Here is a 17,625-nt window from a genome sequence, read left to right as displayed (position 1 = left end):
AGCTCTTTTCTGATTTTTCTGATAGATTTTTTACAAATGCAACAGTCTAATTGTATACGTGATAAAATATTTATGTACAGTCAACTATTGCATTCCACATAAGATTTATTTTGTTAAACTACATTAGTGTGTTAACAAAACAGATTTAAAAAAAACACACACTCACAATGCATTTATAATTGTTTGATTAGTCTTTGAATTGCTTAGTATTTTCACAAAAACAAGAACGTATACAGTTTTCTTGTGAGCTTTACGTTTATTACTCCTTTGTTTTTTCGCATATGAACATCAGCCTTGTTTCGCATGGAATGTCATTCCATTTCCACGACTTTTTGCGCATAAGATGAAGACAATTCTCACGCCTGTTGCCGTTAGGTTCATTTCCTTTGAAATTATTGAATACATCAAATATTCTTCTCTTACTACCTTCCCAAATCCACTCCCCACTCACTTTTCAAGTCACTCCCACCTATATAGACGCCGTACAACTGATCAGCAGGTGTCATTCTGGCAGCTAGTTTGATTAAACATTCTCTTCTTTGGTTTCAACTTCAGCCAGGGTAGCATTCAGCTGTTGGCATTTTTCGTTTGCCTGGATCCAGGTCAGGAGAACGTCATTTCCAACATAGAAGCAGGACTTTTCAAAGCTATGCCTTGATTTTCCATTGCAATCTATTCTAGCAGATAAGTAGGCATACGTTTTATTAAGTCTTTTGATATTTTCATCAACATCTTTAGCTTTGTGTTTGTTTCTTTCTTCCAACTTTTTCAACTGTGCATTTTTCTTGTATATAATTATATCAAGATGTTTACGAATCAGTGTGTTAACGTCTGAATCTATACCTGAATAAACAAATTTATTTATCTAATATAAACATTAAATTTTGTCTTTTTATCTAAAGAATTTTATCCAATATCTGGCCTCTATGGATGATAAGCTGATATCCAACAAGTTATATACACGTATCTCAATGTTGTTTAACGTTAACTATTTTTTATTTCAATAATATATCTTTTTGAAAGGAATTTAAAAGTTGTAAGATGCTGTTAAAAGAGAGTTATCATAATTATGAAATTGTAACAGTTTACAATGTGTCATACATATTGAAATATTAACAATAAACAAGGTATGTGACAGCTTCTAAAACATAAAGTGTGCATTTTTTCATTCAAATTAGACATTTTTAACAAGAATTTCTTAGAGTTCAATAGATTTCTACAATAGAAGAACTTTAAAATTACCATAATATGATATTCGAAAGACAGATCTACAAGATGTTGTCTACCAGTCAATTTTGTCGATATTTATTACAGTTTAACTTCTGTAATGAAACACCCTTTGGGAGACAAATAGTTTGGTTGTTGTTTAGAGGTGTTGTTCTTCAGAGGTGAAATATAATGGAAATTTTTAAATAGGGAAGAAATAATAAATAAATGTTGTTGTAAAGAGGTCATTGCTCTACAGAGGGGCCGCTCTGTAGACGCTATACTGAAGATTTTTTATTTAGTCTGATTAATGTTTGCGAACGCAATGCTACTCAGATGCGGAAACCTGTCATACATAAGTCAGTAACTTATTTGTGCCGTGTGGCGGCTATAAAATGTCTCCCCGTACATTTAATCAATGATGTTATATTTTCGATCCTTGAAGATCGTTCAGCACGACATTATTGTTGTGTAGACATTTTAGATGGTATTTTTGGTTTCTTGTACTTGGCCTTTTTCAACTTGGATGGTTCCAGTATTTATACTTGAAAACTGTATAATCATATGTTGCCTATTTTTTAAATTTGTCTTTTGACGTCTTGTCTGTGATATGCAGTCTTCATTACCTCAGATCCACTTTCAAAAATCCATCTTATTTTGTTCCGCCCATTGTTTTCTCGTTTAGGGCATACGCATTATTTAACTTCCGGACCATACGCCGCTTTTCATGGAATAACACTTATGTCACATTGAAGGTTCCATGATAATCGCCGTATGAGCACATCTGCGGATGTTTCTTAATTCAAAATTTCACCATTTTGTGTTTATATGTTGAATAGGTGCTAGGGCTAGGTGCTAGGGGGTGTGGACGGTAACTTGCACTTTCCAGTACTGTCCATGAGCAGGCTCGGTCAAACCGAGCCTGCAACATTTTACAATTTTGCCGATTTGGTCTTTCTTTAGGGATTCTGTTTTTCTCTTTTACTTGCGAAGAAATGGGCAATTCCTATAGTTAGCTATCTAGGTTGACCGGACCAAATATTTGTTACTTTTCGGAGGGAAAGTCGAACTACTAAAACCACAAATGGTAAGATACTTAGTATGTTGTAATAATAAAAAAAATCCGCTGGAGTAGATATTTTGTAATAAATCAGAATATTCTGTTTTAACTACTAGTAACAAAAAAAGTTTGATCAGTCTGTTTGACGTATAAAATTTTAATTATTTAAAAGCACAGTTATCTTCAGAACCGAACATCTATGACCACTTACAGGCCCATCATCCCCCAGAAATGATTTTAACTTAACATCCGTGCAAAATATTTGAATTCATATGGTAAAATTGTATTAAAATAATAGCTCAGTAATGTAATTTGCAGTACGAAAGACTTTTGAATTTTACTCAAATACGTAACTGTACCTTTTTTGGAGGTGTACGGTAAATTGCTCTGTTGCTACTTCCGAGCGGTAGTCAGACTATCTCTCCCTTACCAAGTCCTCCCCTGACGTTTCCTCCCTGACGGTTCTCTCTCTATTTTGGGGGAGAACCGTCTGCATATTTGCAAATAAGCAGACAGTTCGTCCCCGTTTTTATTTTTATTGATACATTATTATTGAAGATTTAGTTGTTAAATAAATGGGTAATTTTATTATTAATTGATATAAATTCGAAATAAAAATATTGAAGTATTCAGATGATTAATAAATCGATAAGTTTGTTATTAATTGAATATTTAAATTAAGAAAAATATATTTTATTGAAGTATTTAGATGTTTAATACATGTGTAAGTTTATAATCAATTGTTATAAATCAGAAATAAATATTTTTAGCATATATGTAATGGCTACATTTCTTTTCAAAGTAAATGTGAAATGTGATTGCATACCATAACATAGCATAAGTTAATTAATCCATTGTATGGGAACAGCATATTAATTAAATAATACCAGTTGTTGCTTATTTTCTACCACCTTGTTCGCTCTTTAACATAACATAACATAACATAACCATAACATATATTTTATTCAATATTAAATTGTATACATACAGATACTGTGTGGTGTAAAGTGTTACAGTAAGCCGAGAAGTATTGTTGGCGAGTATTAACAATTGCTATGACATATCTAACAAAGTTTGTAAGAAACAAATGTACTTAAAAAAGGTATACAAATATTTGTTAACGTTGCCGAGAAGTATTGTTATCAAGTTTAAACAAAGGTTAAGAGTTTGCATTAAAATACTTGTATATGTTAGAAACAAAGTAGAATATCTGTTATCACACGGCAATTATAATATTTCTAAGATGACATTACCGTTATATATGTACTAAACATTTGTTGTCGTAGTTATCTCCCTTTTACCAGTAATCATTAGGGAAAAAAAGTGTAATTGGATATTAAAAGGTTAAAATCTAAAGTTATGTCCTTTGTGCAGATAACTTATTTAATTGTCTGGACAATTGTTTTCACAACGGCCTGGGAAATGAACCCATTGCTCGTAGACTCGAATCTGAAGTTTCCGGCCTTCTCTTAACTTATAGTATATTTTTAAAGGGGGTCATAATTTACAATTTTTTTTTGGTTTTTGACACTTGTGAGATGAACACAGGTATTTTTTATCAATCTGGTCATCTTTTTTCTTCCCAGGTCCGGTACTCGTGCCTGTGATTTATTCTGATTTATTATTTACAGAAGTATTATATATGATCGTTCAAACTCGCTTGCATAGAACAATGTGCTAATCGCGTGTTCTTGTTTGAAAATGAATTTTTGAAATATGTTAAATATGAAATTTTATCCTATGTTTTGATGTGTAAGACTTTTCATATGTTTGTACATGTATATCTTATAACTTATAACTCATTCTGAACTTGTGGCATGGTACATACAAAAAACTACTTCGTTTACAATGAAATTTACTTCTGAAGCAAGAATTATTGCTTATCTAAAACAAACTTAAGCAAGCATGATCTGTATCCGCACGCACATTTAAATGATAATTTCGTTTTCTTTCTTGTTGTACCAACAACCTATAAATCTTTGATAAAAATTTTTTGCAGCATTTTCACACGAACACATTTTATTTACACAACATACCTGGATAAAGATTAAAATGACAACAAAATTCTGAATTGCATGTTGAATATAACATAACACCATTAAATCAAAATTCTAAAAAAACAATTATATCTTAAAGTTGGTTACATACTAAAAATTTAAAAAAAAGTATGGATATCAGGGTCGTTCAATGAGACAGTGCTTGGACAGAATATCGAAATAAATCGAATATGACGGAACTCAATCCAGTATTCCTACTTAATTTTTATTCAATATGAAAATTAACAGATGACGAAAACACTTCAATTCAATAAAGCGAATGTACTTTATATAGATTTTGATGGTTTCAAGCACCTAACGTTTTGTGAAACGTCAAAAGTTACTCGTATTTTGCTTTAAAATACGCTACACTTTAAGAAATGCAACGTTTTAGAAATACAACGTTTTAGGATACGCTTTATTTCAAGATGTACACAACTCTAATTTTCAACAAACTTTGGAACGATGAACATTAATATACGCTACACTTTAAGATACACTTCACTTCACTTAGAATATAAAACACCTTAATATACGATACACTAGATTTAAGATAAGCTACACTTAAACATGCACAACACCTTAGTAATAGCCACATTTTAAGATACACTACACTTTATGATAAGCTATGTTACGCGGCACATTAAGTTACGCTTCATGTTTATATAAACTACATTTTAAGATACACGCCACTTTAAATAATGTTACACTTAAAAAGAGTATAAGATACGTGTAATTTTGAAACAATGTAATGCTTTAAGACACGCAAAAATTTAAGATATCCCTGAATGGTATGATTTTTATAGACAAGCTTAATCAGATAGAGCTTGAAGCATTCTCAATTGTACCGGTTTTTGTCTTTTTGCGACCTATAATATTCGAATTTTAAGTACTTTCTCGTGAGGATATATTTTGGTTGAAACATATTTATTCAACAATACCACCTTTAAAAGGTGAAAAATATTTACAAAATACATTTTGGAATGGGAAGAAAGCTATAAAGCTTATGTGTGCCCTCTTCAATAATACATAGGATTTATGTCGCAGTCCACTCTTACGATATGGGAAAGGTGCTGCTAAGAGGAGGTTCTGGGCTTGAGGGTTGCTATAAAAATACAGAAATACGCTCTCAGAAAATATTTATTATCGATGAATACGAAGTCTGGCTCGCGCCATGAAAATCTTCAGTAGGAGTGCGCATGCGTGAAGGTACTTAGTGCGGAAATAGAATATTTAAGATTGAGGCCCGTACCAATGGTTAGTACATACTTGTTAATAAATGAATAAATAAAGAAATGAATGAATGAGTAAATGAATAAAAGGATGAATGTATGGAATATAGGATAAGGACACAAATATAGGACTTCACAATCTACGGCGTACAGTACGGGACATACATTTACAAATAACATCTAACATTAATACATCAATATGACCCTGCGACATCCTCCCCCTCATAGGTAAAATGTCGTCCCGACATTTAAAACAACAACCAATTCCAAGAAATCTTACAATGTAAATGCTTCTGTTAGATAGACACTTACAGATAGAGTTCAAAAGTGTACATACACGATAAGTGTAAAAATATATACTCAATCTTCTGGTAAATCAGCTGTTACAGCTATCAAAATACTTCAATGAACATCAGGCATATAATGTTAATATAATAAAATATTTTGAGCAAATCAAATCTCGTTAGAGGTTTGATCTTATAGAAACAAACATCACTTACAAGTGTATGATGTACTATTAAGATAACATCATATTAATTCACAGATGGCACTCAAGTCTGTGAAAAATAAGACTATCTAATAATAGTACAATATGAGGCGCAGCTAAAGGAACCTTAAATTCCCAATAGTACCTGTATTTTACAAAGACGCTATACATTTTAAAACAATAAATTCAGTCATATATCAACAACAAATCTATGTTTAAGTACTCCAGTTTACAAAATTCTACATTCTCAAAATTAAACATATTCTATCATAATCAATCATATGATCAAAGTAAACATCACAAGTCATACTCAAACATTTTCTCATAACCATCAAAATAACAGCAAAAAAATCTACAATATGGGTAAGGTAAACAAAGTGTTATGTCATCCACTCAGGGGAAGATAACAACCTTGGTTGTCTTTTGTTTCGAACTGGGCGACTGGGACAAAACGGTTTGGCAAATGGGTTTAGAACTGATTTCCTCCTTGCTGGGATTATATACTTCTATGGGGAAATATGTGAAGTGGGGATAGAAGAAGGTGGAGTTTCATTCAAGGGATTACTTGAAGAATCTGCAACTATTGGATCAGAACTTTGATTTGTGGATTCGGTGGACTGAATTTCACTAGTATCAACAGTCTGAGACTTGGAAGTATGGAGAGAAAGACCCATAAAAGGTAATAAGAGGTTTAATCATTTTGCCAACACTATAAAGTGTTGAGAATTGAGTACCGCTCAAGCCGGTGCTAGGGGGCGTGAGGGATGTTGCACTTATTCATTATCCCTCATGTACAGACTCAATCAAACCGAGTCTGCAATTCTTATGTTATTTTGTTGTGATTAATGCTTCCGAGGGATCACTTTGTTTCCAGAATTTTGTACTTCACAACAGCAGGTGTCAAGTGCCGTGTGGCAGCCGTAAAAAGTTGCCCCGAACTTCACTTCAGTGTTGTTATATTTTCTGGTCCTTCGGGATCATTGATGCCAACACTATAAAGTGTTGAGAATTGAGTACCGTTCAAGCCGGTGCTAGGGGGCGTGAGGGATGTTGCACTTATTCATTATCCCTCATGTACAGACTCAATCAAACCGAGTCTGCAATTCTTATGTTATTTTGTTGTGATTAATGCTTCCGAGGGATCACTTTGTTTCCAGAATTTTGTACTTCACAACAGCAGGTGTCAAGTGCCGTGTGGCAGCCGTAAAAAGTTGCCCCGTACTTCACTTCAGTGTTGTTATATTTTCTGGTCCTTCGGGATCATTGATGCCAACACTATAAAGTGTTGAGAATTGAGTACCGCTCTTGAGTACCGCTCAAGCCGGTGCTAGGGGGCGTGAGGGATGTTGCACTTATTCATTATCCCTCATGTACAGACTCAATCAAACCGAGTCTGCAATTCTTATGTTATTTTGTTGTGATTAATGCTTCCGAGGGATCACTTTGTTTCCAGAATTTTGTACTTCACAACAGCAGGTGTCAAGTGCCGTGTGGCAGCCGTAAAAAGTTGCCCCGTACTTCACTTCAGTGTTGTTATATTTTCTGGTCCTTCGGGATCATTGATGCCAACACTATAAAGTGTTGAGAATTGAGTACCGCTCAAGCCGGTGCTAGGGGCGTGAGGGATGTTGCACTTATTCATTATCCCTCATGTACAGACTCAATCAAACCGAGTCTGCAATTCTTATGTTATTTTGTTGTGATTAATGCTTCCGAGGGATCACTTTGTTTCCAGAATTTTGTACTTCACAACAGCAGGTGTCAAGTGCCGTGTGGCAGCCGTAAAAAGTTGCCCCGTACTTCACTTCAGTGTTGTTATATTTTCTGGTCCTTCGGGATCATTGATGCCAACACTATAAAGTGTTGAGAATTGAGTACCGCTCTTGAGTACCGCTCAAGCCGGTGCTAGGGGGCGTGAGGGATGTTGCACTTATTCATTATCCCTCATGTACAGACTCAATCAAACCGAGTCTGCAATTCTTATGTTATTTTGTTGTGATTAATGCTTCCGAGGGATCACTTTGTTTCCAGAATTTTGTACTTCACAACAGCAGGTGTCAAGTGCCGTGTGGCAGCCGTAAAAAGTTGCCCCGTACTTCACTTCAGTGTTGTTATATTTTCTGGTCCTTCGGGATCATTGATGCCAACACTATAAAGTGTTGAGAATTGAGTACCGCTCTTGAGTACCGCTCAAGCCGGTGCTAGGGGCGTGAGGGATGTTGCACTTATTCATTATCCCTCATGTACAGACTCAATCAAACCGAGTCTGCAATTCTTATGTTATTTTGTTGTGATTAATGCTTCCGAGGGATCACTTTGTTTCCAGAATTTTGTACTTCACAACAGCAGGTGTCAAGTGCCGTGTGGCAGCCGTAAAAAGTTGCCCCGTACTTCACTTCAGTGTTGTTATATTTTCTGGTCCTTCGGGATCATTGATGCCAACACTATAAAGTGTTGAGAATTGAGTACCGCTCAAGCCGGTGCTAGGGGGCGTGAGGGATGTTGCACTTATTCATTATCCCTCATGTACAGACTCAATCAAACCGAGTCTGCAATTCTTATGTTATTTTGTTGTGATTAATGCTTCCGAGGATCACTTTGTTTCCAGAATTTTGTACTTCACAACAGCAGGTGTCAAGTGCCGTGTGGCAGCCGTAAAAAGTTGCCCCGTACTTCACTTCAGTGTTGTTATATTTTCTGGTCCTTCGGGATCATTGATGCCAACACTATAAAGTGTTGAGAATTGAGTACCGCTCTTGAGTACCGCTCAAGCCGGTGCTAGGGGGCGTGAGGGATGTTGCACTTATTCATTATCCCTCATGTACAGACTCAATCAAACCGAGTCTGCAATTCTTATGTTATTTTGTTGTGATTAATGCTTCCGAGGGATCACTTTGTTTCCAGAATTTTTTTTTTCTATGGACAGTCTTAGAACCTCGGCCATGCTCTCGCTTTACAACAAATACGGGTATGTCTGGGTTGGGTTGGGTTTGAACAATATAAACATCTTTGCCCCATTTATCGGCAAGTTTGTTCTTACCCTTTAGGCCAACGTTTCTGACTAGAACTCTGTCACCTGGCTCAATTTTGGCATGTCTTACCCTAAGATCATATCGTCGCTTATGGCGGCGGGACTGCCGCTTAGACTCACGGCTGGCTACTTTATAGGCGTAACTCAGGCGTTTCTGTAGTCCCATGACATAGTTGGAATGATTCCTGAATTTTTCAGAATCTTCAGGTTCAATGCCAAGGAAGGCATCAATTGCTAGGCGTGGATGTCTACCAAACATTAGAAAGTGAGGTGTTAACCCGGTACTTTCATGCCTAGTCGAATTGTTAGCATGTACCAAAGGTGGTACATGAGCCTTCCAATTGGACTTCTGAGAATCCTCAAGAGTTCCCAACATATTTAACAGGGTTTGGTTGAACCGCTCCGCCATACCGTTACCTTGTGGGTGATATGGGGTGGTTCTACTCTTTTCAATGTTAGCCAACTTACACAGTTCAAGTATAACAGCACTTTCAAAATTGCGACCTTGGTCACTGTGTAAGCGGCTGGGAAATCCGTAATGACAGATGAACTGTTCGAAAAGGATTTTGGCCGTAGTGTGAGCTGTCTGATTCCGAGTGGGTATAGCCTGAGCATAACGAGTGAAATGGTCGGTAATGACCAGTATATGCTCATACCCACCGGAAGACATTTCAAGGGATAAATAGTCCATACAGACAAATTCTAATGGAAAAGTCGATTCAACAGAGACAAGGGGTGTTGCGGTCCTGACTGTCGTCTTTCGCCGGATACATCTTTGACATTCTCGTATGCGCCTGTCAACAAAATGATCTAAAAATAGATGAATACAGAATCCCTAAAGAAAGCCCAACACGGCAAAATTGAAAATGTTGCAGGCTCGGTTTGATTGAGCCTGTTCATGGCTAAACCAGGCCAATAAAACCGGGATTTAATCAAGGAAAGGGTACGGTCTCTACCCTGATGACCAGCTTCGTCATGCAGCCCTGAAAATATAATTTCATGAAACACAGTGGGAGCTAATAACTGAATAACTGGGTGTCCAGAAACAAAACCATTTCTGTAAAGAATACCTTCTTTCAAGAAAAGATGAGGCCACTCACGTAAATACTGACGTACTGCGTCTGTCTAATGGGAATTCTGACGACTGGTTAATTTATGACCGGCCTTGACAATGTTAGCTACTCTGGAAATGGTAGGATCATTACACTGCTCTGTTAACCAATTGATGTCACTCAAATTGGAACCAATATCTACTTCTTCAGAGGAAGGTGTATCAAGTACTTGTTGAGAGATGGAAACACACTCAAACGCAGGGAGTTCATGCACATCAGCTAAAGTAGCTTGAAACAAAGCCTTCAAAACATCTGGATACATAATACGATTCACACCACTATCAATCTGAACACTTTCTGGTAACCTTGATAAAATATCAGCATCAACATTCTGCTTGCCGAAACGATACTGGATAGAGAAATTGAAAGTCGCAAGAGCATCTAACCAGCGATGGGACTGAGCATCCAATTAGGCTGAAGTAAAAGCATAAGTGAGTGGGTTATTATCAGTACGGACAAGGAATTTATGACCATAGAGAAAATCATAAAATTTCTCCACCACAGCCCACTTCAAAGAAAGGAACTCAAGCTTGTGAGCGAGATAATTGCGTTCACTAGGTCGAAGTCCACGACTGGCATAGGCTACCACTTTCTTTTTTCCCTCGACTTCCTGATACAAGACCGCTCCTAAGCCAACACAACTTGCATCGATGTTAAGGATAAAGGGCTTAGAATAATCTGCATATGTCAATGTGGGAGCTGAAGTCAACTTTCTAATAATAGTTTCAAAAGCTTCTTGCTGACTTGGACCCCAATTACAAGGAGCAGCTAGTTTTGTTGACTTAGCCTTCTTGTTGGTTGAGTGACCAACAAGTAAGTCATTCAAAGGTTTAGTGATCTGTGAAAAGCCATTGACAAATCGACGGTAATACCCTGCAAAACCCAGGAAAGAACGAAGATCTTTAATGGACTTTGGAATAGGCCAATCTTTCAGGACACTAGTCTTCTCAGGATCTGTTCGAACGCCATCTGCACTGACCACATGGCCCAAATATTTCACCTCGAGCTGAAAAAATTCACACTTGGAACCCTTAAGTTTAAGGCCATAATGCTCAAGTCTGGAAAACACTGCTGCTAACCTCTCAAAGTGCTTTTCAACAGTATCACTGAAAATAATTACATCATCAAGATAAATGAGACATTCTTTGAGATTGAGTTCACCCATGCAGCGCTCCATAAGTCGCTGAAAAGTGGCGGGGGCGTTAGTAAGTCCAAAGGCCATGCGATTACATTCATAGAAACCGAGGGGTCCTACGGTGAATGCAGTCTTGGCTTTGTCCGACTCCCTTAAGGGCACTTGCCAATAACCCGATCGAAGGTCTTATTTCGAAAAATACTTGGAACCGACAAGGGAATCAATAGTCTCATCTATGCGTGGAAGCGCATATGCATCCTTGATGGTACCGTTGTTCAAACGACGGAAGTCAATACAAAAACGTAGAGACCCGTCCTTTTTCCTCACAAGAACTACATTAAAAGAAAAGGGGCTGTTAGACTCTCTTATAGCTCCAGCTTCCAACATGTCCTTAATGTGTTCTCTCACTTCCTCATAACTACCTGGGGGAATTCTCCGATAAGGCTCCTTAAATGGTGTAGGGTCATCTAACTCAATCTCATGTTCAACAGTACTGGAACAGCCAAGATCTGTCACACCTGTGGAAAAAATATGTTTCCAGCCATTAAGGAAAGTCTTTACCTTTGAACATTCAAGAGGAGAAAGGGTATCAGAGGGGACAGTGATCCCTAAGTCTTTAAGTGTCTTGTCCTGGTTGTGAGATTTAGAATGAACACCATCTGATAGATCAATATGTCCAACAACTTCAACTTCCTTCAGGTTACAAAGAACAGATTTGGGATAAATAACTACAGGACGAACAGACAAATTACAAATCCTAACAGGTACCTTAGAAAATGTATTACCAGGTCTAACATGTACTTCTCTTGGACAGATATTAAGAAAATGTGCAGAATCAGAAGTCTCAGTAACACCAACTGTCATATCTCCAACATTACGAACCATTCCAGTAACTGTACATGTTTGCATAGGCTGAATTGTGAAAGGTTTATGATTAAAAGCTTTCACAGGTACAGACTGTACAAAAGAAACAGCAGTAAAGGCTTGCTGCCAACAGGAAGGGATATTTTCCTGTGCATCAATGGTACTGAAATGTCTAATGACATTAGTTCCAACAATAACTGGTACAGTTGAAGAATAAGAGGTATCTGGAACAACTAAAACAGGAACAGTTATAGTATCAGACTCAAGTGAAGGAATAGAAAGATCAAGAAGGCCATATCCTTTGTAAGGAACTTTGGCATCATTGGCACCAGAAATGTCAAGGGCAAAATCCTCTAAACTATGAAGGTCTTGAGATGGTGTTAAAGTCTCAAAGAAAGATTCGCTAACTGTAGTGACCATGGATCCAGAATCAATCAAAGCTTGGCAATTATGTCCATTAATAATAACATTAGAACTGTTGGAATGACCAAGTAAAGGAACAATATTAGGGCCTGGATTACTATGTCGACCTTCTACTGGCCCGTTGAGAAGATCTGGCCTCGTTTAAATCATCCTTCTTTGGAACTGGTTTGACATCTGTAAGAGGGTTTTGGACTACCGGTTTATTCTTGTTTGATGTCTCTCGACCTTGACCTCTACCAAGATAACTACTGGAGGGATACCTAGAAAAGTTAGATGTGGGAGTCTGACCCTTCTTCAGTTTCTGCATGTCTCTTTCAATGGTCTCAACTCTGGTGTTCATCTTCTTCATTTGGCAAGTTAATTCTCCTAATGCTGCAACACCTTATGTTCAATAACAGACATGTTGACTGAACAAGAGACGGGGTTACTAAACTTAGTACTAGTGGCAGAAGAAGAAAAAGAGACAGAAGCCTTACGCGCCTTCATGTCCTGTTCAATCTGGCGAAGCTCACGTCTGAGAACATTGAAATCAAAAATGGACTCGAACTTGTACCTAGTCACATTCCGAAGTTCATCATCTCTCAAGCCAGACCATAAACGGTTAAGCAACATATCATTCTTGGTATGATGATCCAAGTTTAAACTGGCATTGGTCAAATACCTTTCAAGTCTCAGAATGTACTCAGCTACAGACTCAGAAGGTTTCTGTCTGGCACAGTAAAACTCCTCTTTAAGTCGCTCAGATGTAGCCACATTACCATATATTGCATCAAGCTCTGCAATAATATCAGCAATAGAAGCCCATTCACCTAAATGGAGTAGAACAGTTCTAGCCTTACCCTTCAAACTACTACGTATGGCCTCGTGAAGTAAATGGTCAGGGTATGCACGGCCACGTATTAAACAATTGAGATCATATTTCCAGACCTCAAACTCACATTCACCAGGACGGCCTTCATCAGAAAATTGGGGAAGTTTGGGAACACGGATATGGGCAAGACCAAGAGATGAATCTAAAAGAGACTGTGGATAGAATGCGGAAGGTGGTGGGGGAGGTGGACGTGTTGGTGGAACACCATATGCATCTGCCTTTGGTAAAACATCTGTGTCTGTCCTTAATATTCCTGGTAATATTTCTGGGAGGAGGGACAGGGGTACTAGTATCCTGAGGAATAACAACATACCTGCCTGATTTTTTTACCTGATCAAGAAAATATTGCAACTCGGCCTCCCGAATATCAGTCAAATCTGCTGTTGTATCCTCCATGACTATATAGTTCAGTCACAAATAGTCAGGAAAATTCAAAATAAAAATAAAAGCTCAAACTCAATACAACCTGTAATATTTGAATTTACAGAAAATAAAAACTCTATGATAATTATAGCTGAGAGTTACAGTGATATATTCACTGCGAAAATTTGCTATGAATTATCTTCTATAAGACGCAATGAAATATCTTCAAATACTTTCCAACCAGTACAGTACGCTCACCGCGGGTTTTGCTTTTTCCGCGATACCACCGCGGACGATTTTTTTTATCGCGGACAAACGCGGGGGTTCGTCTGCGATGAGAAGCCTAATTTCCCCGCGATCCCCGGTGTTCAGTTGTTTCCACCGCGGACAAAATTCTGACGACCGTTCTTCATTTATCGATAAAATCAGTCACCCGTTTCCCGCGGGGGAACGCCATGGTCAGTTGGTCAGTATAAATTAACCTCCAAAAATAATAGAAGTTTTAATATTTTTTAACGTCATCTTTTTTACTTTAAATGCGACTCTTGTCACGTTGACTGTCTTAAGGAAGACATTTTACAGTGTAGAAAGTTATGATGAAGACAATTTATCACTACAGCTATTGCTAGATTTTTTTTCTGAGAATGAGATAACTGTCGAATATGTTTGTATAAATCTTTAATTTAGATAAACTAGCCAATGAAAAACATTTGCTCCATTAGGTAATTTTGAGAACAACTCGGAACTTTAAAGCATTTTCAATTTATAGTAACAAACAATACATGTAATACATTAAAGAAAGCACATGTGATGCGACTTTCATACGTCTAAAATGCATCTTTGTTTGAACAGACAACGAAAAGCTTGTTTATTTTTCCAGCGCTCTTGATGTATGATAACTATATATAATAAGCACCAAACGCGTTAAAAACAAATTCCGCACCCATTAAAAAAAAAATAATTAGGCTGCCTTTTACAAATTATAAAATTACATTATTATCCTCGGAATTAATTTCAATGAAAACTTAATATAATAAATACAAGAAAGCAAAGACAATTACGTTCAATTGTATGTACTTAAAACTACATGTTGTCTACAAATACTATTATTCCTATGAACAATAATATCTTAAGATAAAATTAAAATGAAATATTTTTAACTTGAAAATCGGTCGATGGAAGTTCTTAGAAAATAACTGCCATGTGCTCGTTTGCCTTATATACATGTATGTACATGCATACTGTTCATAATAAAATAACAAAAGTATAACGTCAAGTTTAACAAAGTTCTGCAAAAAAAATCTATAAAAAAATAAAAAAGAACAAGCAAACAAACTACTAAAACAAAAATGAAAATAAACTTCAACAGTTGATACAAACTTCAAAACATATATGTCACGAGGGTAATATACCGACATGTATAATTTATTGTTTGTATGTATGTCTTATATATTGTGTCGTTATATATTCCCTGTACGTTTGTCATTTTGTTATATCATATATGTCCTATATATTTGTCCTATTCATCCCCCATATTTTTCTCATTTTCATTCATCCTTTTCATTCATTGCAACATGTAACACTTAATGTCATTCTATATAATGCATAACAACTAATTTCTTCTGGACGGGCCTCCTAACATTTACTCACCCGGATTGGAAGTCACGCATGCGCACATTGAATACACTTCCATTGGTTTGCGCCACGAAGTAGCTGTGTTTGCGTCTTCTTGCATCCTTAGTAAATTGTTTATTTGTTTCCGTGCCATTACAGGTAATTTTGGTTGTTATTTATTACTCGTAATGTATTCATTCAATTATTGAAATGACATGCGTGTTGCATTTTGTATTTTGCACATTGAATACACTTCCATTGGTTTGCGCCACGAAGTAGCTGTGTTTGCGTTTTCTTTCATCCTAAGTAAATTGTTTATTTGTTTCCGTGCCATTACAGGCCGAAACAGCCCCTCCTTTATTAGGAAAGAGGAACCCTACGACATTGGTGGCCAGTGTAGCTTTCCTTATTTCACCAGAAGGGGACGTACGAAACTTTTTGGGGACGATACAGTTTGATTTGCCATGTATGACGTCACGGGCTTCCATTTTCCACCAATCAGATTGGCCATGGTATTTTTAGCCATTTCCGGAACAACAACAACCAACGTCTTCCCTCAGGAATGTTTATTGTAAACAAACATGGGAAAGGATTTGTATTGTGCACCATTTCGTCATTTATAATCATTTGAGCTCATAAACATTATCATTACATGATCATGTCATAAATTTTCGTTAATTCAACATATTTGTCGTCAATAGAAAGGATTTAAATGTGATAACAACTGGGATTCAACCGTTCAACATTATACCGGATATATTCATCAGCTGTTCTTTGACATTGTTTACATTCTAAAGTGAAAGTGGAACTGAACTGTTTTCTTTCTTAAATTACTATTAACTTTCAGTGACATTTTTTTTAGTGGTAAACTTATTAAGTGTTAGGTTAATTTTGATGGTGTTGAATGTAGGTAAATATTTTATTGTGTAATGTTTTCTTAGAAACTGGAATTATGTTATTTATAATTTTTCAGGTTGTTGTATGTTTGTGTGGTATTTGCAAGCACAGTCACAGACAGTAACAGTGGTTGGCATGGGATGCATGTAACTGCAGGCACTCTTTCAATCATCTGTCATCCATCCATTCAACAGTCCTAACACTTTGGTATTGGTGAGGCTAATTAACAACTGTAACTAACATAAATTTTTTTCTCCCCTCCCAACTTACATACATATATATACCTTTCAGATTCCTATATCATGAATTTATTATATATATAGCCTTTGGTGTCTGTGAAAGCTTCCGAATAGTCATGAATAACTAGCCATAGTAACTGTATTGGCGGCATATATGTTGGTATTATTTATGTCTGTGTAATACCCTCTTAAAAAAAGAAAAAAAAAGGATTTAATACAAATGAAATGGTATTAAATTAAATACACCATTGCTATATCTTTATCTACATGTACTGCGGATTGCTGAAATGTTGATATTGGGCTTGGCTGCTTGTCCGTGTCTGTACACATGATTAAATCAGATGACCATAACCTGATTGCAAATTTATTTCTATAAAGAAATAATTTTGAGACTTGATACAGTGTGTGTGATCACCCTAAAAATTTCCATAGTATTGATTTGTTGTGTGTTTATTTATATTTCGCGTTTATTAACTTATAGCCTTGAAGTGAGTTTCAAGTATATAAGTCGTGAAATAAATTTTTGTCAACTTGCATGCTGAAAGGTAACTATATACAAGTATTTTTAGAGGCAAACCAAGACGCGCATTTGTCAGCTTTGATGCATCATGGGTATTTAATCTATAGTAAGTATAAAGTGCAATTTGAAATGGTGATTTGAAATAAAAGTTTGAAAAGACTTTGTTTGAAGTTTGTTTGTTTATATTTTCTGTATTTCAGAAAATTAGAAAACACTGGAAATATATCACTGCAGGGTATACAGTCAGGGGTGTAACTTAAACACGTTATCATTGTTATAACCCATAGCCGTTATAAAATTTTATCCGTTTACTAACAGGATCAACTTTGCAAATGTTTATTTTATTCGTATATGTTCTCCGTTTACATCGAAAAGTGACTGTAAGTACACGTATTTTGTACAGTACCGATAAATCAACAGGTTAATGCATCTCATAGTCAGGTCACGGTCTAATTAATTTGAAATATGTGCTATTTTTAGCTCAAAAATGACCAATTTTCTAATTTTGAGATCGCTGTTGCGCGAATCTCAAAAT

The 17,625-nt window shown here is 36.3% G+C and overlaps 2 protein-coding genes across 2 annotated transcripts; both read right to left on the bottom strand.

The window, feature by feature from the left end:
* Positions 1 to 523: 523 nt before the first annotated feature.
* Positions 524 to 11,386, bottom strand: LOC132759951 (uncharacterized). Its single transcript, XM_060751826.1, has 4 exons — positions 10,664 to 11,386; positions 10,258 to 10,513; positions 9,062 to 9,862; positions 524 to 843 (listed from the first exon to the last, which is right to left on the bottom strand). The coding sequence occupies exons 1-4, from the start codon at positions 11,384 to 11,386 to the stop codon at positions 524 to 526; spliced, it is 2,100 nt and encodes a 699-aa protein (XP_060607809.1).
* A 99-nt stretch (positions 11,387 to 11,485) lies between these two features.
* LOC132759950 (uncharacterized) lies at positions 11,486 to 12,583 on the bottom strand. Its single transcript, XM_060751825.1, has one exon. The coding sequence runs from the start codon at positions 12,581 to 12,583 to the stop codon at positions 11,486 to 11,488; it is 1,098 nt and encodes a 365-aa protein (XP_060607808.1).
* Positions 12,584 to 17,625: the final 5,042 nt, after the last annotated feature.

This window comes from Ruditapes philippinarum, unplaced genomic scaffold, assembly GCF_026571515.1.
Source record: "Ruditapes philippinarum isolate M1 unplaced genomic scaffold, ASM2657151v2 ctg6371_1_1_1_1, whole genome shotgun sequence".
Taxonomy (NCBI): domain Eukaryota; kingdom Metazoa; phylum Mollusca; class Bivalvia; order Venerida; family Veneridae; genus Ruditapes; species Ruditapes philippinarum.
Note: the sequence above shows the minus strand (reverse complement) of the source record. Positions and strands in the feature narration are given on the sequence as shown.